Source organism: Pseudomyrmex gracilis, unplaced genomic scaffold, assembly GCF_002006095.1.
Source record: "Pseudomyrmex gracilis isolate BER0280 unplaced genomic scaffold, ASM200609v1 scaffold_170, whole genome shotgun sequence".
Classification (NCBI taxonomy): Eukaryota; Metazoa; Arthropoda; class Insecta; order Hymenoptera; family Formicidae; genus Pseudomyrmex; species Pseudomyrmex gracilis.
This window is the reverse complement of record NW_018020754.1, coordinates 223,598-249,981: the sequence shown is the minus strand read 5'-3', so window position 1 is coordinate 249,981 and position 26,384 is coordinate 223,598. Positions and strand designations below refer to the sequence as shown.

General features: G+C 35.7%; 7 protein-coding genes across 16 annotated transcripts; 2 read left to right on the top strand and 5 right to left on the bottom strand.

The window, feature by feature from the left end:
- Nucleotides 1-185: 185 nt before the first annotated feature.
- LOC109857745 (ras-related protein Rab-43) lies at nucleotides 186-3,385 on the bottom strand. Its single transcript, XM_020434378.1, has 5 exons — nucleotides 3,152-3,385; nucleotides 2,702-2,786; nucleotides 2,469-2,567; nucleotides 2,199-2,356; nucleotides 186-2,112 (listed from the first exon to the last, which is right to left on the bottom strand). The coding sequence occupies exons 1-5, from the start codon at nucleotides 3,359-3,361 to the stop codon at nucleotides 2,020-2,022; spliced, it is 645 nt and encodes a 214-aa protein (XP_020289967.1). The 5' UTR covers nucleotides 3,362-3,385; the 3' UTR covers nucleotides 186-2,019.
- Nucleotides 3,386-3,794: 409 nt separating this feature from the next.
- Nucleotides 3,795-5,906, top strand: LOC109857746 (protein jagunal). Of its 2 annotated transcripts, none has more exons than XM_020434379.1 (5): nucleotides 3,795-3,882; nucleotides 4,070-4,339; nucleotides 4,789-4,930; nucleotides 5,198-5,413; nucleotides 5,544-5,906. In XM_020434379.1, the coding sequence occupies exons 2-5, from the start codon at nucleotides 4,248-4,250 to the stop codon at nucleotides 5,670-5,672; spliced, it is 579 nt and encodes a 192-aa protein (XP_020289968.1). In that variant the 5' UTR covers nucleotides 3,795-3,882; nucleotides 4,070-4,247; the 3' UTR covers nucleotides 5,673-5,906. The 2 variants fall into 2 exon arrangements, with proteins under 2 accessions (XP_020289968.1, XP_020289969.1); XM_020434380.1 differs by lacking the exon at nucleotides 3,795-3,882 and adding an exon at nucleotides 3,948-3,966.
- A 62-nt stretch (nucleotides 5,907-5,968) lies between these two features.
- LOC109857767 (SPARC-related modular calcium-binding protein 1) lies at nucleotides 5,969-19,577 on the bottom strand. 8 transcript variants are annotated; one of them, XM_020434428.1, is made up of 16 exons: nucleotides 18,578-18,744; nucleotides 18,141-18,271; nucleotides 17,534-17,738; nucleotides 16,039-17,427; nucleotides 14,815-15,374; nucleotides 13,171-13,327; nucleotides 12,422-12,784; nucleotides 12,100-12,324; nucleotides 10,756-10,836; nucleotides 9,850-9,942; nucleotides 8,631-8,876; nucleotides 7,982-8,148; nucleotides 7,636-7,801; nucleotides 7,442-7,531; nucleotides 6,954-7,021; nucleotides 5,969-6,477 (listed from the first exon to the last, which is right to left on the bottom strand). In XM_020434428.1, exons 5-16 carry the CDS (start codon nucleotides 14,893-14,895, stop codon nucleotides 6,379-6,381), a joined length of 1,836 nt encoding a protein of 611 aa, XP_020290017.1. In that variant the 5' UTR covers nucleotides 14,896-15,374; nucleotides 16,039-17,427; nucleotides 17,534-17,738; nucleotides 18,141-18,271; nucleotides 18,578-18,744; the 3' UTR covers nucleotides 5,969-6,378. The 8 variants fall into 8 exon arrangements, with proteins under 8 accessions (XP_020290017.1, XP_020290018.1, XP_020290020.1 ...); XM_020434429.1 differs by lacking the exons at nucleotides 16,039-17,427; nucleotides 17,534-17,738; nucleotides 18,141-18,271; nucleotides 18,578-18,744 and adding an exon at nucleotides 19,488-19,577; XM_020434431.1 differs by lacking the exons at nucleotides 16,039-17,427; nucleotides 17,534-17,738; nucleotides 18,141-18,271; nucleotides 18,578-18,744 and having other exon boundaries at nucleotides 8,027-8,148.
- Nucleotides 19,578-19,729: 152 nt separating this feature from the next.
- Nucleotides 19,730-21,159, top strand: LOC109857770 (ER lumen protein-retaining receptor). The gene is made up of 3 exons (XM_020434441.1): nucleotides 19,730-19,832; nucleotides 20,011-20,200; nucleotides 20,303-21,159. Exons 1-3 carry the CDS (start codon nucleotides 19,742-19,744, stop codon nucleotides 20,658-20,660), a joined length of 639 nt encoding a protein of 212 aa, XP_020290030.1. The 5' UTR covers nucleotides 19,730-19,741; the 3' UTR covers nucleotides 20,661-21,159.
- LOC109857768 (DNA polymerase subunit gamma-2, mitochondrial) lies at nucleotides 21,104-22,511 on the bottom strand. Its single transcript, XM_020434436.1, has 2 exons — nucleotides 21,944-22,511; nucleotides 21,104-21,850 (listed from the first exon to the last, which is right to left on the bottom strand). The coding sequence occupies exons 1-2, from the start codon at nucleotides 22,490-22,492 to the stop codon at nucleotides 21,389-21,391; spliced, it is 1,011 nt and encodes a 336-aa protein (XP_020290025.1). The 5' UTR covers nucleotides 22,493-22,511; the 3' UTR covers nucleotides 21,104-21,388.
- LOC109857771 (glutamyl-tRNA(Gln) amidotransferase subunit C, mitochondrial) lies at nucleotides 22,466-23,593 on the bottom strand. The gene is made up of 2 exons (XM_020434442.1): nucleotides 23,382-23,593; nucleotides 22,466-23,149 (listed from the first exon to the last, which is right to left on the bottom strand). Exon 2 carries the CDS (start codon nucleotides 22,966-22,968, stop codon nucleotides 22,489-22,491), a length of 480 nt encoding a protein of 159 aa, XP_020290031.1. The 5' UTR covers nucleotides 22,969-23,149; nucleotides 23,382-23,593; the 3' UTR covers nucleotides 22,466-22,488.
- Nucleotides 23,594-23,712: 119 nt separating this feature from the next.
- On the bottom strand, nucleotides 23,713-25,532 carry LOC109857769 (ATP synthase subunit gamma, mitochondrial). 2 transcript variants are annotated; one of them, XM_020434440.1, is made up of 3 exons: nucleotides 25,414-25,532; nucleotides 24,449-24,999; nucleotides 23,713-24,293 (listed from the first exon to the last, which is right to left on the bottom strand). In XM_020434440.1, the coding sequence occupies exons 2-3, from the start codon at nucleotides 24,976-24,978 to the stop codon at nucleotides 23,927-23,929; spliced, it is 897 nt and encodes a 298-aa protein (XP_020290029.1). In that variant the 5' UTR covers nucleotides 24,979-24,999; nucleotides 25,414-25,532; the 3' UTR covers nucleotides 23,713-23,926. The 2 variants fall into 2 exon arrangements, with proteins under 2 accessions (XP_020290029.1, XP_020290028.1); XM_020434439.1 differs by having other exon boundaries at nucleotides 23,715-24,293; nucleotides 24,449-25,005; nucleotides 25,414-25,531.
- Between the last annotated feature and the right edge of the window lie 852 nt (nucleotides 25,533-26,384).

The following is a 26,384-nucleotide window of genomic DNA, read 5'->3' as shown; positions in this document are numbered from 1 at the left end:
CGGCAATAAATAATTTATCTTAAGAGTTGTAACAAAACAAAGTTTTATTTAGTACAAGATAGGATTTAAACATGTACAACACGATATGTTACACACACAAAAGCGTAATATATTATAAATCCGTTATTAATAAATGTGTTATATATACATATACGTTAAAAAAATATATTTTCCAATTGTTTATGAAAAGGAGAGAGAAATACAATAAATATTTTTATTCTTGTTTATATGAGATAAATTTGTATATTATTATTTACGTATACTCTGAGCAAGTGTGAAAATTTGCCAACCAGATGGTCTTATAATAGTGTCATTATTTGGATAAATCTCATGAAGTAGCTCATACGTTCAACTAACCGGTTATATAAAACTATCGCAAACCTCGCATCTTAATTTTGCAAATCCGTCCCTTCATTGTCAATTCATTCAGTCGCTCACTTATTTATACATTACATTTAGCGATTTACTGACACTTGCACATTTTGTAGTAAGTGCGCGTTAAAATGTGAAAATAAATTAAAATATTTTCTACAGTTTAAAACTCGCCCGCAATCTTCTTAAGTGCACTTCGTGAGTATTGTGCGTTTACAAAAAACTGTGTAAAACGCTCGTTATAAGTTTCGAGGCACTATGTAGGATCTCGTCAGGTCGCCGTAGTGTTTGTAGAGAGCCAAATATACATAACAAGATCGGTCACTATAACTCAACATCTCAACTAATCGGAAATCTTTTTAATGAAATCAAGTTATATTATGCAACATGTGTGCGCCCCGTATATATTTTCTAAGACACGGTTCCGCAACATCAAAACTATAAAGAAAACAGTTAGTTGAGAATACTAAGTTATAACTCACTATATGTATAAGTTTGTATGTTCGTTAAAAATCGATATAAAAACTGCGATATAAAAACTTTTTTTTCAAAAAATAAACTTTTTTGAGTTTATCTACCAAAATTTTTGAGAAGAAGTTTTGTGCATACACATTAATGTTATACAATAATGTTCGAAAAGTTGGCTGCGATTTCAGGCGGAAACTTGGCAGCATATCTTTCCCTATATATTCTAAAACTGGTTCTTTAGAAGTATTTTGTCTAGACAGAAAGTTTAGGTAAACGGTTTGTATCTATCTAATGCCACTTGCTTATCATATTTTAGCGCTCTCGGGTCCGCTCTTTAAGTCCGTTTTGTCTGATTTTCTTTCTTCGAGAACAATTGAGAAGATTTATGAGATTCCTGAGCACAATGGGCCTGACCATGAACTTTCAAATCGCAACCATCTTGCCGTCTGTTTCTACTTATCTAAAGATGCCACTCATCACTAAGAAATGTATAATAGCTATTATCATTCGTTTGGTAGCCACCTCACGATATTCTACTACAGACGATCTCGAGATCGTTTGAGAAAGAAAGGTTAAAGAATCAGACTAAAAAGTAAGTTCCTAGTAGTTTCTAATAAATTCTATTCTCTAATAAATATTTAATGAGAAAATTTTTTTCTTTCTTATGAAATATTAATGTGTGACTATCAAACAGTTAATAAGAACTACCACACAAATAATAATTAGAGTCTAGTTTCTCGATGTAAAAAGAGCATCTTCAGCTTATTTTTTTAGTTATCTACATTCTACGCGAATAAAAAAATATCTCTTGGTATACAAACACGTTGTGAACGTGGCGAAAGACATTACTGTAAATGTCTCTTAAAATATCTTTTTCTTTACACAATAGTTTTTCTTGACACAATAGTTTTGATCATTCTATATAGTTGGGAAATAGATAATAATTTACATACTAGAGAAAAAAATTAGATTTAAAAACTTTGAGATTTTCTAGAGACATTTGTATTATAAAAATAAGTAATTTATGAGAGAGAATGTATTATTTAAAAAATTGAAGTCTTTGAAATAATCTAATGCAATAGAAGCAATTATGTTTGTTCCGTCGAATGCATTTTTTCTTATCGCTATGCATTTTTGTCATAAATATTTCAACCTTGTAAGTAAAAACTTTTTCTTATGCTAACAACCTGAGCAAGAAGATAAATCTCGTCCAACACCGAGTTTTACTACGTCATTTTCGCACGCGCTAATTTGGCAATTATCATGTCGTTTCTAAAATAACAGTTTGATTGATAAAAAAAAAAGTATAAAAAATTTATATGTAAGAATATTTTGCAATAAAAAAAAGTTAGATTTACCTTAAGTTCTGATGCCAAGTAAAAAAAGATGGAATCTATATTTGTATTAGTTTTGGCTGATGTCTCTATTATATGCAAAACTTCAGGCAGATATTCACTTAAAGCTTCAGCTTCAGACTTTTTTACTTCTCGAAGTTCTTCCAAGTCGCATTTATTACCTATGTAAACAAATGGACAAAGAAACACTTGATAACCTTGAAAGCACTATGATTACAACATTATGTGATAATGTATACATACACATAGACATATATTATATATGTATCTTACCAACTAATATTAATAATACATGTGACGATGTATATTTCCTAACTTCTTCTACCCAACGTTGCAGACTTAAAAACGTCGTTCGTTTTGTAATATCATAAACTGAAACATATATGTATATTCATATATTAGTTTAAAAAAAAACTACAACAGCAATTTTCAAAGATTCCAAAATTACAAAAAAAAAAAAAAAAAATAATCTATCTTATCAATAAGACTTATTTCTATTTACATACCTACAATCACTCCATTTGCAGATCTGTAATAACTTTGAGTTATTGTTCGAAATCTTTCTTGGCCAGCAGTATCCCAGATCTGTAACTGTTTATAACAGATCGATATATATTTTTATGATGTAATAACTATGTATCATCAGATATCAATAACTATAGTAGAGTTTAAATACAAACAAATATACATGTGTATATTGCACTTTTTTGCAAGAAAAAACATAGAAAAGTATAATCATACAACAAAGTTCAGCTTGCTCCGATTAGTTCTTTTTTTTTTTTTTTGTTCAGAAAAGAAATATATAGCAATGTATTTTTAAATGCAAGAAAACTAAAGCAAGTGAATTTATCGATATCAGATAGCGAGAGAAATGTCTGTGTGCGCGCGTATCAGAAAATTGTTCGAAGGTTAAGTCGCAACAAGAAATATTTTTACTATTTGGGCGCGGATCGCACCTTGACTCTTTTACCGTCTATGAGCACGGTCTTCATGGAGAAGTCAACGCCGATGGTACTTCCATGGCGCTCGATAAACGTGCCCGATCTAAAGCGCTGGACAACGCAAGTCTTGCCTGTGCCGCAGTCGCCGATCAGCACGATCTTGAAGAGATAGTCGAAGCTCTCGTCGTCGTTCATCATCAGGTTGTCGGGATCACGACACGACATTCTCACCGGGTGTCACGCAACGACAACGCACACAAGATAAGCAGAAGACCGAGCATTCGAATCTCGATAATTTTACAGTTGGCCTTTTTACGCCGTCATCACGAGAGCCTTTCTTTCACCTAATTAACAATCCATCTTCGTCAATTTTTGGTCCATCTTTCCGCCTGGATGCAACTCGTATCACTGACGAATCGCGTGACAGATAATCCCTCTACGTCTTGCATGCTCTCTCTTATCTCTCTTTGCATCTCTTCCTTCTGTTTTTACTCCCTTCGTCTCTCTCGCAACGGAAAGATTTGGAAGAGCAAAGCGATAGGTGTTTAATTCAACACGCTCTTCTCAAAAGTTTGATAAAAACGTTTGTTTCATTTTTCTTTACGAAGGAGAAATCGAGAGGAATTGATTATGGACCATCATCTCGGATGATCTCGAAGACATCTGTTGCTTCGCACGTTCACCGCATGAGGTCTTCAATTCTCTCGGAGTTGTCACTTCTGCCAATTTCTCCCTTAACGCATAAGGTGCAAAAGGTGTAAATAAACCGAACAAACAAACCTTTGACCGGAGACAAAACTATACGTATATGAAAAGATACCTTTACATATGTATGCACGCATGAGTTACGTCAGCCAATCCGGTCATCTGACAATCCGACGGTTAGGTCGGATCCATGAAATACTGGCCTGAACATGACGTTTTATTCCGCAGGTTTTTCGAGCCACGAGCGACCACGAGGTCCCACGTCCCACCACGTTCCCAAAGGGGTTGTGAAAGTTTAAAAATAGTCGAATACAAGAGTTGGTGAGATGAACGTGTAAATCTCTGTCTTCTCGAATTTTGATTTCGAATTCAATATAAATTTATTGTCGAGAAGCTCTATCTGATCATGGCTTCGAAAGTCACGCTCTCCCAGGCTCTGGGAACGGACGGAACTGATTTCAGTCACAGACAAAAAATCGCCACACATTACCACATTAGGTGAGAAACTCTTGATTGAAGTGTGCCTATTGTTATTATAGTGATACAGTGATGATGAATTGTGAGATTGCGAGCTTTATTACAGTACGACAGTTTTTAATTTACATTTGCGCTTCTATTTAAATGTGATTCTATGTCATGACTTGTTTGTGTATGTATATATACAGATACATTATATAGACACATTTGTGTATTTATAATTAATAATATTAACAAGCACAATCGGTATTAAGCAAATTTAGATTGTAATCTCTTGTAGTATGTATTGGATCTCCTTAGTAAATCTTGCAATAAAAATAATAATGTATTTAATTGATGTTATTTGAAAATTTGTAATTTATATAAATGTAAAAATTTGTAAGATATGTTTACACAAAAATAAGACGTGTATAGAGAAACGTCCAAGATAGTTTTTATTTATTGTGTTAAAATACTGTACTTATTTTCAGTGCAACAAACAAATCAAGACTTAAGTATTGTATCTTCTTTCATTATCTGTTATTTTTTGTCATGCTCGCCAAGCTGTCTGCAGATATATTAGATCGTCTGGATATATTTATCTTGGAAATAGAAGAATTACAAATACCACAGGTATGCAGTTTTATACTTTTACTTGCATTTATATGTGAATGTGACATTTTATTTTAATCAAAATTTATATATGTATTAAAAAAAAAAAAGTGTTTTAATAAATTTTATAGTATTTTAAGTAAATAATTTTATAAAATTATGTACCAAACAATATTTTTCTTGATAATCTTGATATAATGTACTTTGTTGTAGTTTTTTTCCTTGATATTGATTTAAAGTTTTTTATGATGAACATATTAATAGATTTACATTACTTTCTGCTTTTAGCCATTATGGTGGGAATACATATGGTGTACTAGTTTATTTTTATCTTTTCTTGCCTTGTCTGCAATTAAAAGAAATAAAATCAAGACATTGCAAAAATATATGATGGGTATTGTTCTGTTGGGGTATGGTCCGTTGACTTATGCTACTGTGTATTATTTTAAGGATGTTTGGACATATTTAAGTATAGGTAAAACCGAATATATCCATATATGGCAGGTATGACTAATTGCAATTATTAAGTTTTCTTAACTTTCTTTTTTTTTTGTTGCGAATGTAAAATAGCAGAATCTTCAGATTTCAAGAGATTGTAATTTTACATTCATACGTTATAAATTTGTTTTTTCAGGGTTTACCATATGGCCTACTGTGGTATGCTTTCATTCTCTTAGCCTCACAGGTTCATTGTTTTTCTTTATACTTTTCTTGGAATCTACTGGTTGCTTGGAAGACAAGAGGCACCAAAAAAGTGGACTGAATCTAAACAAGAAATCATTATGCTTATGAACTACATATAAACTATGGACATCTGTCCTACAGTATGAGAGAGAAAGAGCTATATTGTTCATGGTGTGAGAAAACAATAACATATAATTGTTGTACAAGGAATAACATCTAAAATATGTGAAATTCAATGAGAAATGTATTTTATAGATTTATATATATGTATAATATATATATTCTAAATATATATGTATATATATATATATCAAAGCGGTTATATTAAATGTATTTATACATTTATGATAATGTATATATGGAAATACAAATAAGTTAATTAGATTAATATTTTTTAAACGATGGAGTTTTATGTATCAGATATATATATATATATATTTATTGTATGTTGTTTTCATCACAAAGAATCTGAAAGAACGCCCATCAAAGCAAGAATGAACAGACAATTACAATACAAGAGACTTATACATTGAAAAAATATTTTAACATTAAAAAAGATTAAAGGTAATGGGTCAAAAAATTGAACTGTTTTAACACATAGTTCTGTTGTTACCAATTTACTCTCGAATTGTTTATGAACCACAAATATACATTTTAATCAATAAAAAAAATATTAATTTTTGAGACATTATCGAATTGAAACACCCCCAATCAATAATTTTGTTTGTAAAAATTTCAAATAAAGAAAAAGAATGCCGATACAAGTCCTCTTATCAATTTAACATTTAAAAAAGTACGAAACAGGTTTTTGTTCGTTCACACGATGTTTTGTTTATATGTTTTATATGGTTTCGTATTGTTTTCATCATTTGATTTCTGTCCATCTGAAACAAATAATTTTACACTTTAATTTTTAATTTTGTTGCTATCGTGCGATCGTAGGTCTTTTAAATTATAATTCTTAACAAAATTGCAAGAATCTGAAAAAAAATTAATGAAAAGTTCAACTTAACGAAATTGTTTAGTAAAATGCTTATGTTTTTTAAGTAAAAAAAAAAAACGTCTAAAACATTGAAAAACTACGATCGCACAATAAACAGTATAAGTTTTTCGACACACTATGGCAGTCGATGCACAAACGATCAATAGTTATCGAAAAAGCTCGATTACTAGTTTCAAAAAATGTGATCTTGAAAAAAAGACGCTTACAGTTTTAAGATAACATTTCAAACAACATAGTGCGCTCTCGAAAGTTGTTTCACAACTTGGGTATTTCCTCTAAATGTGAACTGAAATTCTAAACAATATTTTTCAATAATGAAAATTTTTGATAAGACAATAAAAAACCAATTGTTTTTACCGTGGGTGACTTTGACGTCTCCCGTTCAAAACCAAAATCCGCGTAGTCTGCGGTATATATCACAGTGCCTTAAAAAGAAAAGAGAATAAAACTAAAATAGACGGGAAAAGAAGAGGAAAACAATTGGAAATGGAAAATTTGTCTCTTGTTTTATAAAATTATTTTATATTCTCCTAAGTTCACAATTATAATATAATGAATTCAGAAAATATAAATGAACTATATGAAATTGAAGCTATCAGTGACTATGAATTGGAAAGTTACACAAGTAACATTCTGTGTGTTTGTCTGAACTTCTACTATTCGAGAAGTTTCATGAATAATACTTCTAGGATGTTTTCATCACTCAACACTGCATGCTTATTAGCGATACAAAATACAAATTTAACCATTTTAGTAAGTAAATGACTTAGACTTTAACAGAAAAAGTGATCATCAGCGTAAAATTGCACACAAGTTTCGTAATATCACATTATATTGCTAGTCACCGTTGAGATATCGATCTAGTGGATTTGGTCCTATTCTCTTCGTTTGATTTACCGCCTTGTTCAAGTTTGATGCTTTCTCTATATCTCTGTCTGAAATCGTCGAAATGTACAAATTAGTGAAATATTTAATAATAATCAATTTTGTTAAATATATTTTTTTCTCTATTCTACTACATACAGCAATGCGTATATACCTGTTAATGAATATGAAACGTGAAGACAATTAAGCCATTCTGTCATACTGATCACTCTATCATTGTTCACGTCACAATGTTTCGGTAACTTTTTGCCGCATTTCCGAAGTTGTTTATCATTCGATACAAGTGTGCGAAACCCTTTCCATTCTTTTTTTTCTAAAAGCTGTAAAATTCGGCAATATTGCATGAAACACGATGGTAAAAATCCGCGATTTCACTTCCAAAATAAAATCAAGAATCAAGACTTTAATAAAAAAAAACAAACCGTTCTCTATATACACGATATCGTTTTGTTTTGTGTAAACTTCGAGTTTAATAATCTGTAAAAAAAAGTTGCATATACCTTGTTTTTATTCTTATCAAGTATTACAAAGAGCCAAGTAGAAACCTTTTCCTGCGGAGAAGCATTCCACTTAGCAGTTTCGTTGGTATCAATAGATGCCGTCATTCTCGTTTGCATAAGATTTACTAGATCTTGAAGAAATTGTTGTTTTCTTGACTCTGAACAACCTGTCAATGGTAAATTAATGGTAATCAATAACAAGCACATCACATGCATACACAGAAAAAAATGTGATAAATGATTTTTTAATGTTAATTGTTATACATATATATGTAATTTTTTAATAATATAGCACACGTATCGAATCTACAAGATAAATCTACTAAAATAAATCACCACAGAATACACGTAAGCAAATTATGTTACAGACTATAAATAGATAAAAATTGAATTTACATAATTATTATTATTATTTTACGTAATAATAAAATGTAAAATATTGTAAATCTCCTTTTTTTTTTTTAATGACCGAAAGGCAAATGAAATAAGTGTCTCTTGTACAACCAGACCTCTCATAATTCAACTTCTCATTTCTTTAAGTACTTTTCATATCTAAAAAAAAATTGCTCTTCTCGTACGATGGAAAAAAAATTAGAAATGAGAGAAAGGTCAAATTGTGAGAAAAATCCGAATGCAATAATATTAACACCTTTTATAGGTCTGCTCGGAGTTGGAACTGGATTACAGTTTGGTGATATCGGTTGTTTTATCGATGTTCCTGGTATAGGTTTGCCCGAATCCTGAAGCACACACCAGCAATAACCGGAATAACATTGTATACGGTGATACCTTCCGTCGGGCGTGCATTCTGGAATGTATAACTGGCTTCTCGAAGTTTTATTCTGATCTTGCAACGGTTCCAGTGCTGATCTTCTATCCGACAGGCAATCATTTGCTAAGAGGATTTTAACACACGATTACACAACACGCCACAAAATTCGACATGCAACATTTTGATTGATATAATTTACTTGAAAATATGCCAATACATACCTGACTAAAATACTTTCTATCTCCTCTAGACGATAATATACGAATTCCAGCACATTGTTTTCGATCCTTTATTATATTTCTTAAACAAACTCGGTGTTATAATTCTTAAAGCTGCTTTAGATATTATCATAAACACGGCACCGTTTTTTTTTTTTTTTTTTTACAGAGATTTTGTCCAACAAACGAATTTGTTGGGCTTATAAATAAATTCTTATTCGCCGGAATTCGATTCTTCTTCTGTTGATCTTTTTCCATTGCCAAAAAAACACCTGAAAGGAATACATTTTGAAGAGATATTGATATCCGAAGTAACATAGCGGCAGCTTTAAGAGCTATAACACATAGCGAGTTTACTTAAAGTGAGTTAAAAAAGACCACGTATTATACTAGACCAGTTCAACACTAAGATATGTATTGGCATGTGTGTTACGAGTTAGCGAATTTTTTATTATCAGATCCTCGATCGGGATCTGCAAACGCACAAACTTCCGCAAGAGATAATAATAAACAATTCATTTTTATTTACAAACACACCGATTATGCAAACAACACTACGATACGTCATGCAAGCGGAAGAGACTGTGAGCACCAACAAAATCTGATCGAAAATTTTAATCAGATTGATTTTTATATTCCGATACGATTCAGTGTGAAAACTTGTGACTGATTTTGTCAACGATTGTGTGTTAGGTATACCGATTTGTAACGCAAGTTTTTGTTCATCGTCTTTAATATAAAATCATCTACAATTCTGTTTTGACACTAATTAATTTTTATAGTTCTAACAATCTCTTCTTCTTTAATTCGCCGTGATATATTCGTATATTTTTATATACATTCTTTTTTTACTTTGACAACCGCAAACAATTACTTACTATCACTCTCTTCCTTGCTGTTAGCGTCCAGAAAATCGTTAAACGGCTGGATAGTCGGTGTGGTTTGAAGAGACACGTGAATACCTTTCAGAGCTGCGAAACAAAAAATACGTAGAATAAATTTGTCACGAGCGTATTTGTTTTCCTTATATTTAATATGACAAACAAATCGTATTGTTTGAAAAATCTCCGCCTGCCCATCCGAAACATTAATCAGCCAGAACACACATTTTATCAGAAACTTGTGACTATACGTGCGCATTAAAAGAAATTGTTATACTTCACTTCATATATTAGTAATAACTCTCGATTAAGTGTGTGTGTGTGTGTGTGTGTGTATGTGTCTGTGTGTATGTATGGCAAATAATTAACGAAATTAAATTCGCCGATGTGTTCACATAAAAAAAGCTCGGTATTGTTACGTATTCGCCACACATTATCTGTAACAATTTCTAATTAACAGTAACGAGTAAACACACGTAATATTGATACATGTTAATTAGTTATTACATCTTATGTACATTTACACGTATGTACAACTTGTAAAGATTTTTATCTAAATTGTTAATTGTAAACAAAAAAGATGAATATGTACATTACGATCTCATACGTCGTTTTTATCAACTTAATTTTATCTAACATAGTCGTTTCGAATACATTTCGATATCAACTTCGTGAAGCTAATATACGCAGAGAAAGCGCTACCACGTAATACCTAATTTTCCGTTTCGATGTTATATTTCGAACGTAAAAAAAAAAAACAATCTTTTTTATCGAGACAATATGCGAACGGGGAATATATTGCGTTAAAAATCATCACAGACTTCTTTTCGAATACAGAAAAAACATGATATATATATATATATATACGTGGAAACGCTTTCGATGTGCAAGACTGAAACTCACCTTGGTCCATGGCCCGTGTCCTTTGGGCCTCAGGGACCTCGGGACGCTCGTCTGCGGGGTTCAGCGACAAGAACAAACGTACTAAATGATAACAATGATGTCACTCAGCCGACCGGCCTTACCTATATATGTACAATTTTCGTTTTGTGTCATTCACGCATCGCAGGAATTTTTTTTAGCACAGTAGCGAATGGGGCGAATAATTGATAAAAATTCAGCAACGATACAGGTGTCACGAGCGCAGAACACAGTACACAGTAGTACATGCACGTTAATATCAAGCGTATATAAGATGTACATCGCGGGTGTACTTGATTTTACATTGCTCGAACAATAGGATAATTGCAATATGGAAGCAGAAAGAAGCACGCGCGCGCAGATTAGAAGACAAATTTGAAACATAAAAAACTAGAATTCTCTTCTTCAAATTATTTGATATCTTGTTTTTTAAAAAATCTCGAAATCTCTCGTTCTCTCATTTTCTTCTGCTTTGTCGCAAAGTTGTGTTCATTAAAAACAAAAAAAAAAAAAAATTAATAAACAAACAATAAATCTGACTGTTTTCCATTCCTACGAAAATCTCGCTCGAATGATTATTGTGGCTAGAAACAACACGCAGAGACATGCGGTATATTACTTGTTATTAGACTGTCATAAATAGCAAATAATCTTTGTCGTCGTGTGACGCATGGGCAAGAATTTAACTCATACATGAGGTCAATTACTTCATTCCTCAGCAACCGGTCGTGCGCGCGCATTTGTGTAGGCAACTTCCGGCAGGATTCACGAATGTTAAAGCGAGTCGACACACGACAACATATGTGGTCCTTGACACGCGTGACATCCTGTGTTACGGCAATATTGTCGTTAATTTATATCACGATTTAGACACCGAAATGACACTCTCGTCTTCCAGCATTTATTATATGTAACAGAAATAATTTGTCACTTCTCTTCTATCTTCCGGATTAAAACTCCGGTCGCTTTTTTGCCAACATTTTGTGACACGTTTTTTTTTTAAGCACGAAAATATATAAATCTACACAAGAAACAATTTTCGATTCTACTTATTTGTGAGAACTACATCCTAATCTTTCTCTTTCGAATGTTGTTTATAGAGAGCTTGCGTTGTTTGCTAACTTTGTATTATCCGCTGAATTGAGTAAATTAATGTTCTCACGCACTCAGAAAGAGAAAATTACATAATACTTTGTTTATAAACGTCTGTTTAGAAAAGCTGTGCGCGTGCATGCTTGCCTTGTTCGCTTTGTGTGTGTATATTGCCATTGCCCATCACCCAAACCGAGGAGGAAAAGAGAAACATGCAATATATATGTGACTTACGCATAAAATCATTCGCGAGGCAAGCACCCCATTCTTGCCTGGATAGCTTTAAATCCCGATTAAGATCGCACGTACGCGCGAATGTGCGCGCGCACTTCTTCGGCTTCACCGCCTTCCTGGCGAGTCTTCTGAGCTCCGTGTATTCTGATTTATTTAAGAAGCCGTCTCTGTCTTTGTCCAGGGTGTTGAATTTCCACGACAACACCAGTTCTACATTCTTATCGTCTGTCAACAATCAAGGCAATAAATTTTTTTATCCGTTTACATCCGTTGTGTTCATTTTTTTTTTTTTTTATATCGCGCGAGTACGCAGCTGTCGTACCGTCGGCAGACGACATGTTGGTCCGTCTGAATTCGATCTTGAAGTTCTCGATAAGATTTCCATTGAATTTGGACTTCTCGGTGCGATCGCAGGTATTTCGATGCCTGTTGCTATTGTATTGCCTGTGTGAACGTCGCCTTTCGCCGCCGCTCCTGGTTGAAGCAGATCTGAGACTGGATTTCGAGCATCTGGGTCTTTTGTGTCTAACAGACGTGTCGGGCAACGCTCGTCCTTGCGGTGTTACGCACCAACAATAGCCGGTTTCCCCGTGGCATTGCACCGGCGCGTACGTACCGTCTCTTCGGCAGAGAGGTCGAGCACCGGGTCGAGCGGTTAATCTCGCTGAGAAGCACGGCGGCGTCTCTGAATATAAGTCCAAGCAGCGCTGTGTCACTCGTCAAACTTAATTCAATTACTATTATACGAAAAAAAAAAAAAAAAAACGAAAGAAAAAGAAAGACGACCTGTTGATGACGACGTTATTTATATTTTATTTATATTTTTTTTATGAGTATGTGTGTGTGCGCATGTGTGTGTTCGTGTATGCGTAACTAAGAGAGATCTGCGAGCGTATTCTACAGCCGTTTTAAAAAGAGAGATTTCAGAAGATTGATTGAGGGTGTGTTCGCTGATACCTGCGGGTTAACGGACCTTACTTTAAAAAAAAAAAAAGAATCTGCGTTTCCTTCTTTTCAAAACCAATTTTCAGGTCAAAATTCTTTACTTCTCACGAATTTAAATGTACAAACCTGCGCAAGGCCCGGTATGCTTGATAAGAACGGACACCCCTTGACATTGCTGAGAAATGACCTTACACTGACTGGGGTACGTGACACCGTCGCTTCCGCACACCGGCACGTTTCCGCCATTCATTGTGCATTCGGCTATTCTCGTTCTGCATGTCTCCTGTAACGATAAAAAAAAAAAAAAAAAAAAAAAAAAAAAAAAGAACTCAACCGGTTTAATACACACACACACAGGTATAAATAGTGATTCAGATGACAAATTCTTTTCACATTCTTCCCGTTCTTCAAGCGATGACATGCGCGCGAGTTTCTTCTTCCTTTCGCACATTTGTGCGCGACAAGACGTATCCCGCAAGCAACAACCCCGACGCGACGGAAAGCGAATAGTTACCGTCTTAATCATAATTAATTCGATAAGGAGAGAAAACGGCCGCGATATAAATAAAAATGATTTTCTCTTCAACGCGGCTGCGTGCATTGGGAATCACGTGTACAGAACGACGATTACATTATCGCCACGGAAATTGATTGGACCGCGCGATCTCTTATTCGCGTGTCTTAATCTTTGCATTTTCTCGCGCGCACGCACGCAACTCCGGGAAACGCGTCGCAATGAATACGCAACGCGTATAAAAAAAAAATGGAGCGCAATAAACGCGCGCTAAGACCAACCCGTGAAGAAGTGGACGCGGGCATCGATTACCACGTGTTATATAATTGAGAACAATCGTAATGAAGTTACGGGTACGGCGCGCGAGCGTACAGAAGCTACATGGGAGAGCAAAACCGCGAGCGCGCGATCGCGTAGCGCAAGTGGCGGCGGCGATAAGCCGTGTTTATAATTAACTGAAAAAGGATTATAGAACGTTGTTCGTCGGAACGTTTTTAATCGCGATGTTAGATTCCGTCGAGAAGTTTACCTTTCTTCTTTACTTACCGCAAATAAAAGATTACTTGTGTCGCGCGGACCCCCCAATACGCCACGAGAAGAATAAAGAAAAACATTTGCGACAAAGCTCCGTCTCGCTATACAATCATTAGGGCAAAAAATTTATGAACCTCAGAACCTGGCAATTTTTATCTTTGCGCTATACATCTTCGAAAAATAGCTTTCTTTTTCTTTTATTTTAGTTTTTAACAGTCTTTTTAATAACAGTTTTTAATTGTAAATCATCTTTGCAAAAGTGCCTTATAAATGTTTATTATTAGGTTTTAATGTTTTAACATTTTTATAATCTGAATATACAATCTAAGCGTATTTAACGTGTATCGCGCGCGCGTATAATTTACACATCTAGAAATCATCAAATATATACACAACGTTGAAGAATAATCTTTCGAGCAATTGAGCTCGCGTTAAAAGACACGTGACCGTGCGATTAAATTTATAAATTTTTGAAAGCGTACAATTTAAATAAATTTTCGCGCGCGACACATCTGGACAATTAAAACTCACCTACGACGATAAATCGCATTTGACTTGACTTTTATAAAAACTATTTAAATTGTTTTTCTCTGAAATGTGCACAAAGATATAAAAGCGCCAAATTCTATTTCGCGCTTAAGATCAAGAACCAGAATTCCCTTAGAGTTTTAATTTCCTTGAAAACGCGTGTAAAACTAAAAAAGAAATGTTTGAATATATACTCTGGCTGTAGTCACGGTGCTGGTTGCCGCGTGAATATCAACGATCAGCAACAGAAAAGTAGCGGCGTGTATCAGCATCATTTTTCTCTCTGAAGTTTCCTTTCAACGTGCGTTTCCAAAGAATGATAAAAGACCGAAGGCAATTGTCTGAAGAACACGCGCACACACGACACACAACACTACTCACGTACACACGCTGCACTCGCTACATTCCTACATTCCCCGCACATAGCGTGTGTTCACGCTAATAATTATGTTCTTCTTATCCGAGCGGAATATACTTCACGGAAATTCTCGGTTCTCTCAATTGATGATCTTCCGCGTGTCTCGAGGCGATCGGAACGACCGTTGGATGCGGCAAGATAGATCCTTACCGGGGAAACGGCACTAACTGTATTCACGAACGAGCGTAGCGAGTGCTGTAGAGCAACTGGTACTAGAGCCAGCCACTTGTTCCGCCGCTGGAGCAACCTCTGCCGCGGCCTCATACCAACACACTCCGACACACGCTGCTACATACTACGTTCCTTTTCCAACATCGACAGAACTCCCCGGTCCCCCTAACGGGGAAGTATAGATTATTACATTAATATATTTTTTATGTGGATATATATAAATCGTATTTTTACTTGTGCATATATATTTGTATATGTTTATACAAATATATGCGCGTGGACGTACACATAAACGTAAAACAAATTGGTATTAATTTTGTATATTATTTGTTCCTTCTCACTTATACCTTGACATAAGGATTACGAAGATTTCTTCGGACATCGAATAACCGTTTAACAAACATTTAAAAACTAAAAATTTAGACATTAACTTTTAGCGTAAATTACAACCATTATGTGTTGCAAAGCAAGCGCGGATAGCTTCATCTAAAATTTCTAGGAAGCTGAAAAATAAACAAAGTTAAAATTAAACTGAAACCTACTGAAGATCAAAACTTTTTGAATTGCGAATTAAGATTCATCATATAAACTACTTCAAATTCGCGCGTGCACACACACACATACGCGCACACACAGATATACATTCATAAATAAAATAAAACTTAAATAAACAAAAAAGATATTAATAGTGAATTCAAAGTATGACCTACTTTTTCAAGAAATTAAGATCTACACGAGGGATGTGTTTAACACGTGCTCTAACACAACGAGACTGATAAAATATAAATGGTACTTTATTTTAAATGGTACTTTTATTTTACTAACTTACATTTTATCTCTTTTATCATCTTCAATGTGTAACTCCCCCTTTTGCATTTATACGCCGGTGCATTTATGTCTTTCATTTGACTGGAGCAGCGTTGCAACTATAAGTTTGCGCCGGCTTGCGTTTTAGTACATGACCCCGCTTATGAGTTTTTATCTTACGGCTTGAAAAGATGAAAAATAAATTTTTCAATGACTTTATCCGAGTGCGTCATAGTTTCATACGCGAAGCAAAAAGACAAATCGCACAATGCAACGAAAACATTTATGTTGATGTTATTTAAAGAACTGCACGCGCACATAGTACATTAATGCCGCATTCAGTGAACAAATATACAATCGCGATCGATTCATCTCTTTATTTTATTAAGGTCGCAAAGAGTGACCGAATTGTGACAAAAAGATCAAATTCCGTGTGTGAAATCAAATTCGGAATATAAAGCAAGCAGAGCTTAACGAGCTCTACCTAACCGGAGAAATTATGTCGAGTGGTTACTTCCACTTTCTTTCTTGTTCGCTATGCAGATGCGTGGTGCCGGGACGAGATCGAAGATTCATGAGTCATCGGGAATTCGAGACCGATTCAAAACTGGTTATTTGGTCGAATGGAATGTAACGTTTAACGCACACACACACACATCAACATAGCAAGTCTGGGGTTATAAGCCGTTCTTTAAGCGTGTAGTGTGTACATATATATACACATACATACACACACCAAGAAAGATCAGTTGACGGTAAGTTACCTGCCGTGAATTAGAGATTTTGATATTGTTCTTTTTCTAATTTTTAACAGTTTAGTTTATATTCATGTGTATAATGTATAAATATTGTCAAATTATTTTTATTAATAATTTTTTCAAATTTATTTTAATTTCTAAAATATCTCTTCTCTTAAAAAGTTTCCGGATGAAGAAGAAAGAGAAGAGAAAAAATATGAAAGAAAGAGTTCTATGTTTAAGTTGAAGACTATTATTTTTTTTTCCAAAGTAGACTACAATTTAGTAGTCACAAGTCTATCTTGATAGCATTTGCTTGCATCTCTTCCTTGTTCGATTTTTTCTCATTCTCTCTTCTCTCTAAATATAATAAAGATTATACTTCGCAAGAGAGCTCCTCTAATCAAACGCGATCAGACACAGTACAAATGAGCGCGTTTAAGAGAGCATCTCTAATCTTCCGATGAATAGTGTATTACTTGTTGTAGAACGCGCATTCCATCTTCGAACACGCGATATTTGTACGATTGCATTACCGATGATCTACCGGAGAATTTTTCCAACACGATCACTTTTCCATCTTCCTTTTCCGTTAAGTTCCAAATATTGCGAAATAAGACGGTTTGAGGAAAATCGTCGATGAGAACGGCGCTGGCCCACACGCACACATGTACCTGGATGTTTAATTAAATCGGGTCAAATTTGGCGTAGAGAAATTTTTAACTCGAAATTTAACATATTTATATTGTACATACGTACAAGGCTTTAATAGTTACTTACATTCATATTTAAAACTCGCGAACATGAGTTCATCGAATGAAGTATAAGAGCACAAGTTTTAGCAATAAACATCTTCGTATTATTTCTAGCAGCTTCATCATTGAGATAATCATCTAAACTGTCTATCAAAAGCACAGAAGGTACGGCTGCGTAAGTATGCAATTTAATAAGATGTTCTACAAGACTTTCATAATCTTTCAAATATCTGTAAATAAATTATAATAAATCTTCGTAGGTGTGTACAAAAAAAATTATTTTTAAATTTTTTTAATAGAACAATCTATATTCTTTCTTTTCTAATAATTTGTAAGATATTTTTAAATATTTTTTTATGTATATTTGATGTATTTTAATGTAAGTATTGTTTTTTGTGATGAGAGAAGAGATCAATTAAAGAAATTTTCTATTTTATTATTTATATACATGTAGTGACAAATCTGCAATAGTTTTTTTTTAATTAGATCTGTAATTTCTTTCTTTTTAATTGAATCCATAATCTTTTCTTTGTGTCAATCAGTTTATTTTATTTATCTTCAATATATCAAAATATTTAAAAATAGAATGTATAGAATCAAGTATGTTATACGTATGTGTATGTGTATCTTACACAAATCTCATTAGTTTAAGAGCAACTACTGTTGGATCACTTCTATCATGACAAGCTCCTGGTCTTTTTTCTAGAGGCACTGGTGCAATATAAATGACACGTCTCCCTTTTTCTGCCCAATATGTAGCAGCCTGTTAAAGGAGAACTTACTTTTGTGAGTTAGCTAATAATTTATATTGAAACAAATGGACTGAGATAAAAGGGGAAAAGAAGGGAAAAAATACATATATGTCATTTTCACAATATCTTCCGTTCATTAAAAACTGCAAAATATTTTTGCTAAACTTCAAAATCAAGATAATTTTAAAATGGAAAACCGCACAACAAAAACAAAAATATTCACGAGTTAATAAAATTTATGTGTGTAAGTAAATTTTCTCACACGTAAGTAATCTAACAACTTTAGCTTTGTCATTCGACTTATTCACGTTCCATACCTCGAACATAAAAGATTCGCTCAATTTTTTCGGGCCGCACAGTAATGTTGCTTTGACATTCTCCGAGAACATAATTACTGTAAATACACAACTTTTTCATTTACGACACCTCCTTTATTTTTCTCTTTCTCTTTTTCTCTCTTTGTTTTATTTAACAATTAAAGCCTAATAGAGAAGAGATTAATATTTACAATAATTTAACAAAATTCAAGTGCAATAATAAAATGGAACAAAAAGACTTTTTCTCCTCCTTCTTGCCGCCAGCTGTCGGTCACGAACCAAGAAACTATTAGATGCACGCATCGTATCTATTTTTGCGCAAACTGTGCCCCGAAAAATAAAAACGAAAAAGTTTCCATCAAAATGGCAGACAATTCCCGTCGATTTTCTCTCTCAAATTTTTTATGAAGTTTTAATCAACTTGATTTTTCAACGACAAATTGCATCAAAACTTTGACGACAATCGAAAACAAATCGTCACTCCCTACGTACAATTACATAAGTGTCACATATGGGATTTTCAGTTTATTGCATAGTGACACTCAGAAAGTCATGTTCTTTGTGGTCGCCAAGTATTAAAAAAAAATATTCACAAGTAAGATAAAAATTTAAAACCGAAAGATCCCTTAACCAGGGACATTATATGAAGCTTCAAACTTTTAAACTGCTCTCCTCTAAAACTTGCGTTTTGGAGTTACGGGATTATACGTAGGGAGTGACGAAATAACCTTGCGACAACCGATTCGCCGTTTTCATCAAATCGAGCGCGAAAAAGCGATTGGTTCTCACTTATTATTCTCTAGCGTCGTCGCGTCCCGTGCGCGGGAGCCATAATAAGTTCGCTTCTTCACACCTAGATCTAGAATTGTAATACAGCGTACTCTCAACAAAAAATAGTAATTGCACTTACTTTCAACGTGTGCAAGTCACGCGTTTGTTAGTTTTATTTCTGCGATCCGTGTTGAAGTTTATTTACGACGCAACTCTCTTTAGGGTTACGCACGAGGTCCGATGAGTGGCCAAGAGGTCGATGGGGGTCGGCCATCTGCCTTAGCCGCAGCCAGAGCCACGTCATATTCGTGGATGCCGCTGTGGAGCGAGCAGTACGAGCTGGCTTCACCGGGAGTTTAACGTGAAAATTATCGTTCGCGCGTTATCGCAAACATGAATATATTTCGACTGCTGGGCGATCTGTCGCATCTCCTAGCTATTATTATACTTCTCGTCAAGATATGGAAGACGCGGAGCTGTGCCGGTGAGTGACCGCATTCTCAGTCTCGTGTCACTCTATATTGTGGTATGGACGCGGTTAAAAATTTTGCCGCGTCAAATTCACAAGTGCCGAACGATCCCACGTTACGATTCTGTTCTTACGTTCGGCTAAGTTTAGCCGACGAGAGAACTGATCGGCAACGATTTTCATGTATTCGCAGGTATCAGCGGCAAGTCGCAGGTCCTCTTCGCGATTGTTTACACCACTCGTTATCTAGATCTGTTCAGCACTTATATTTCGGCGTACAACACGCTCATGAAGATCATCTTCCTGACAACGTCATTCAGTACGGTTTTCTTGATGTACGTCAAGTTCAAAGCGACGTACGATCATAATCACGACACATTCAGGTGAGTTTTTTGAACTATTGTCGTCTCTCTTTGACGTGTGTGTGTGTGCCCAGTGTTCTCTCGTAATGTACATAAATTGACATCTTTTTCATCGTTTTGCAGAATCGAGTTCTTGATTTTACCAGCGTTTGTACTAGCTCTGTTGATCAATCACGAGTTATCGTTTATGGAGGTTTTATGGACATTCAGCATTTATTTAGAATCGGTTGCGATATTGCCGCAACTGTTTCTGGTGTCGAAAACAGGCGAGGCAGAGAGCATTACCAGCCATTATTTATTCGCATTGGGATCTTACAGAGGATTATATTTATTTAACTGGATTTACCGTTACTACACCGAGGATCATTACGATTTTATTGCTATTGTTTCTGGAACGGCGCAAACAATTCTTTATTGTGACTTCTTCTACCTCTACATTACCAAAGTACTCAAGGGCAAAAAGCTACAACTACCCGCTTAGCTTCGAATGAGAGAGTATTGTTCTCTTATACTTTGGAGAAACATACAACTGCCTGTTTACATCATCGCCAATTCAAGATACATCTCGGCAATCTTGGAAAACGCGAGAAACGCACATTTTATATAGTGTACGTTTCTGCTAAAGTAAGCGATGTCCGGCAGCATTTTCCTCCTTTTGAACAGTTTCTTCCTCTCCCTCTCATGTATCATCCCTTATATATATATAAGTAACGCATTACAACATATAGTGCTTTTACTTAGGGCGCTTACGCGCTTCGAGCGTCAGTCCAAATTTGTTGCTCATTAAATGCGGAGAAAAAAAAAGAAATGAAAGACGAAACCCCGATTCTCGTAAGCGCCCAAAGGAAACGTACCCGTGCTGTTTTCTTTTTAGAACGAGAGAGAGAACTGATGAGACATGTTTCTCTGAGAGTTTCTTTCGTATTTCTCATTTCCAGAGACGTACATTATTACAAAACAAAAAAAAAAAAAAAAAAAAACCGAGATATTTATCCATTTTATAAAATTAAATACATTTACGAGAGGTGAAAAAATGTTTCTCTAGGAACAGAAAGAATTATATAGAAACAGAATTTTCACTTGTGTACATTTACAGTTTGTGTATTGTTATAATTTTCAGTAATAAACATAGTAATTACGCATATTTATAGAATAATCATCACTGAACGAAAAATTCGACGAAAAAAAAGATCCAGACACTTTGGCAATTCAAGAAGAACGCAAAGCAATATACTTAACTAAATCAGTAATGTGAACTGCCTCGTGAAGAGTGGTCGAGCGACTTTTTACATGGACAATGCCATTTTTAAGACTAGTCTTATCTACTGATACGATAAACGGTATCAGATACATTTCTATAATTTGTTCGTCATTCGTCAATATGGTAGAAATTCCTTTTCCCCTGATCATATTGTTTAAATATAGTACAAATTGATTTAAATCTTCTACTTCTGAATCAGTCCCCTCAGTCCGATCAGTCCAATCAGTCTCATTCCCCTGTCTGTTTACGAAGAAGGTCGTTTTGTACGGCGATAACTTGGGATGGATATGCGCACTAGATGAATTGTCCGACATGTAACTGTCGCAGAGCAACGCCAGACAGCCCCAGTCCAAGGAAGCGACATGCTCGATCATGTGCACATCCGCGACGATATCTTTACCACTTTCAGTCTGTAAATAAATATAATTCATTTAAATGAAAGTCATTCTCTCTTCTTTTGCATTCTTTTAGAAGTTACCAAAAAAGACTCTTGATTGTTCTACCTGAGGGAATAATTTACGTGTGTCGGAGTGATGAGTAATTGTCTCCACAGCAACGCTTCCAAAGGGGAATCGCGCCTCTATATCCGTCACGTCGACGTTTCTCGCCTTCTTCGCCTCGGCAAGAACGAATCTCGAGGGATACTGTGCGAGTTTGCGCCACCAGACTTTGCGCTCTCTCTGAATCTTGTGTAGTAGATTCGTCGACTCCGACGCGTCGACCAACATTTTGAGCTTGGCGATTCTGTGCGACGATATTTTGCCGCCGGCCGGCAGCGCGGATTCGTTCCACGTGGTTTTCGACGTCGCGAACGTGGCGAGCGCAAACGGCGTCACGTCCGCCTTCGTTCTTCGCAGCAAATGCAGCGTGTCCGCGATGTTCCCGTCGTAAAGGAACACGTTGTGACGCGACATCGTGACGCAGTGCGCGAACCAGTGTTCCTCGAGGTTTCGCAGCACGAGTTTGCCCTGAGGACCGTAGGCGAAGATCCGCTCGGACAGGTTGAGAAAGTGCGGGCTCACGGTCCTCAGTACGGTTTCCAAATTCATCATCCTGAATCGGTGTTGCTCCCTTTCGAAGGCGCTACAAAGTACTCCTCTTCTAGCACCGCGGCGTTCTTCAATATCTCTTTCCGACTAACATCGTTTCGCGCAACGTCCTCTCGCAATCGGATAAAATCGTTCTCCAGAGTGCTGTAAAGCGGACGCACCGACTCGTCGATATGTACCTTTCTCAATCGCTCGGCAAACGCTATCGCTTCTTCCAGAACGCGTTTGCTGTGCTCGTACTCGAAACCAACCAGCGCCAGGTTTTCGATTTTTCTGATTGTTGCCTCGTCAATTGCGACTTTTTTCTTGTCCGGCCGATTGTTGCAGTTGTTCTCTATCGATTCTTGTTGTTGTTGTTGTTGTTGACTTGCTCGTATTGTCGAAACAGAAAATGTTCTGGGTAAAAGTGCGGTAAACCGATAAAGAGAAGTAACGATATTCTTGTTGAATGATCGCTGAAATCGCCACAATCCGTCCATAATCCTAGGACGTTTCTAAGATGACGCGATATAAGATGATCTCACGAAGAGATCAGATATTTACACAGTACATGTGTGTAACATATGATCGCTTATGTCAGAGCTCGTTACCGTTCTCCGCAGACTTTGAGGTAGCTGCTCATGCGTGGATTTAAAGTTCCTATCAGCTGCGCTCTTTCACCTTTTTTGAACAATACTGCTATTAGTCTTCAACATATATTGTTAATAAATAATACAAAATATCGTTTTATATTTTATAGTCAAATTTCAAAAATTTTCGAATTATGAGAAAAAATGGAGAAAAAAACGATAGATGTAAAATACTTTTAAATTTATTTCTCCTAGCGCGATTCTACAAACGGTAAACAATTACGCAATCTTTACAGTATTTGCAAAGAATTTTAATTACATACCGCAAGCAGGACGCTTCCGCGCGCGCGTTTCCGGTTACAAGACAAAAGACACAACAGCTTTGAGCTTTGGTTAGAGGAGCGCGTCAGATCGCATCAGACTAGGGTTGGGTTAGGTCGAGTCTACTCATCAGTACAAATTTTCGAGCGCCATTGCGCTCGATGTGCACATTGAAAATACGAAGCGACGTTCACAGACATCTTCGAGTCGGTTAAATCCGGTTCTGTTCCGTGCTATGCGCGTACAAATAAACAAATAAATAAATATAACTAATTACAACTGATATTTTATTGAAAACACATTGATTTTATAGTTTGATCAGTTTTATTGAACTTGGACACATATAAATAATGAATGTGCAACATATTTATAAAGTAACTTCACTGATATTTGAACAACGTCCAAGTCGATCAGAAATTTCATCTTTCGGCAGCACGATAAGCTTTCCTCTTTCTGTTTATCTTCTTCATTCTTTTTTTCCAACGTTTTCGTCCTAATTGCCGGCTATAAATTGACAAACTAATGACGTTCCAAGACGTATTTTTTTTTAATCCAGAGCGGCAGCACCGGAGATGATTTCAATCAATTCTCTGGTGATCACAGCCTGCCGAGTACGGTTGAATGTGAGAGTGAGCTTGTCGATCATTTCGCCAGCGTTTTTACTGGCGTTGTCCATAGCCGTCATACGACTGGATTGTTCGCTACATGCACCTTCCTTCATTGAGTAAAACAGCAAGGAAGCAAGCGAGAATTCTAGATAACTCTGTATCACCTCTTCATCTAGTGAATCATACACGGATAGTTTCGGTGCGCTGGTCACCGCGTTCTTGTCGAACAACGGCAGATCATCTACGCCATACGACACCACAGACTTGAATTTGTTGTACACAATACGTCCGGAGCCAAAGGAATAACTGTGCAAAAAAGAATAAGTTCAATCATAATCTGCTGTCGCACACAGCAACAACCGAATCTCAAGATTCAGAATCAATATAATTTTTATGTAAAATAAAAAAAATTCATATAAAATTATTAAATCTATTAATAAGTACTTTAGCGCGAAACATACCCGCTGTTCATTATCTCTATGGCTATCTTTGCCGAGTCATTAAACGTCGGTGGTTTACGACCGACCTCGGACGCGACAAAGAGTATGTTGTTTGCAAACAATCGCTGCAGGATCGATCGTGACTTCTCGCCGATGCATATGATTTTTGTGTTTTCGCGTTCCTTAGGATCGGCTAATAAACTGTCACGGATATTACGTGACACGCCGGTGTGCACAGCGCCGCACAGACCACGGTCGCTGGTCACCGCGACGACCAGTTTCTTTGGCTCTTCTGGCGGTGCTTGAATCTCAGCCTGCTCGTAGAATATCTTGGTACCGACTCCGAGAGGACGGGCCTGCTTCAAGTCACGCTCAGCTCGATTGTACTTGGCCGCGGACACCATCTTCATGGATTGTGTGATCTTTTGAATATTCTTAACGGACTTGAGACGTATTGAGATGGCCTTGAGAGTGGCCATTCCTCTCTGTTGCTGCCATTGCTGCTCCTGCGTGGCCAGCCGCAGGATCGGTGACACACGATTGCTGAACATTGTTGTCAAATGATCCAATCCCTAAAACTAAATTCGAATCAAAAGTAAATGTTATGGGTATTTTTAGCTGTTTTTTTTATTTAAAAAACCAATTCTTTAGAAGAAATTTAGCATCTTCTACATTTGATCATCTTTTTTTTATATCTTTACAAAACACAGTGTTCCATTACTTGTCACTTTACCAATAAGATAAATCGATACACGATGTAAAATTTGAATTACACAAAATTAGAATTACAACCTAGGTGTCAAATTTGACAAATGTTTGATTAGAATGTAATTTAAAACGCGGCACAATATCATTTCGTTTACATAATCGCAGATAGGACATACACACATACAGTAGTTCACACAGTATTCGAATCAATTACGGAATCAAGTTTGTTGTAGACAACTTGGAAATTATTCGAAAACGATGCAAACAAATCGACTTACCAATCAGCTGTAAAACCAAATCTTACAGAAACTCGAAACGCTATCAATCAGCCGAAACAGCCTCCGCACACACGGAAACTCACGGAGGAGATCCACGCACACGTAACGCGCTTTAAAGGCGAGTTTGCATTTATCTAAGATCGGTGCGCCATCTATACGCGTAAAAACTATCGACAAGAAAAAAATGAAGAATGTTTTAAATTTTGTAAACAATTTACTACATAAAAGAATTATTTTATCTTTACATAATATACAAATGTATATTATATAAAATCTCTACAACATTATACATACACACAATCGTATTTTATAAATTTGTATAAGATAACTGAGAAAACACATTTATACACAATAAAAAATTAACTTTGTTTATAAATTTACAATTTTATATTTTAAAAAACGGAGAAAATAAATTTTTAAACATCATTTGCAGTTTTTTTAACAGAACAATGGGACTTATATACAATAAGTCGATGCGCAATATGTTTTCAGTAAACAGCACATATCACCTTATATAGGCGTTTATTAAATAAGATGTATAAACACTCCTGAAAGAGTGCTCACTTATACATGTACTATATCCATTGTATATACTATATACATTTCAATAAAAAGCAGAAATTCAGAACAAATCGAGCGGAGGGCAGGAGCCTTTGTCGAACATTTCCTCCCGTTCGCCATTCTTTTTTTGACGCTCACGCTCGTTATGCATATCAAGGACACGTCTCGTTCTCTTCCACATAAATACACACTCGTACATATCCTCTATTATCAATCTGCATTTCTCCTTGCCTCTGTGATAACCATACGCTTCCATGCAATCAGCTAACTGTACTTCATAATGCGCACAATCCTTTCTGCATTGAAGATTGAATACTTGATTAAACCAATCTGTAACCGGCGTCTTGATAAAAGGCGATTGCCATTTCATGGCATAAATTTTGTCGTGATCTATCATGATGTACCTGGAA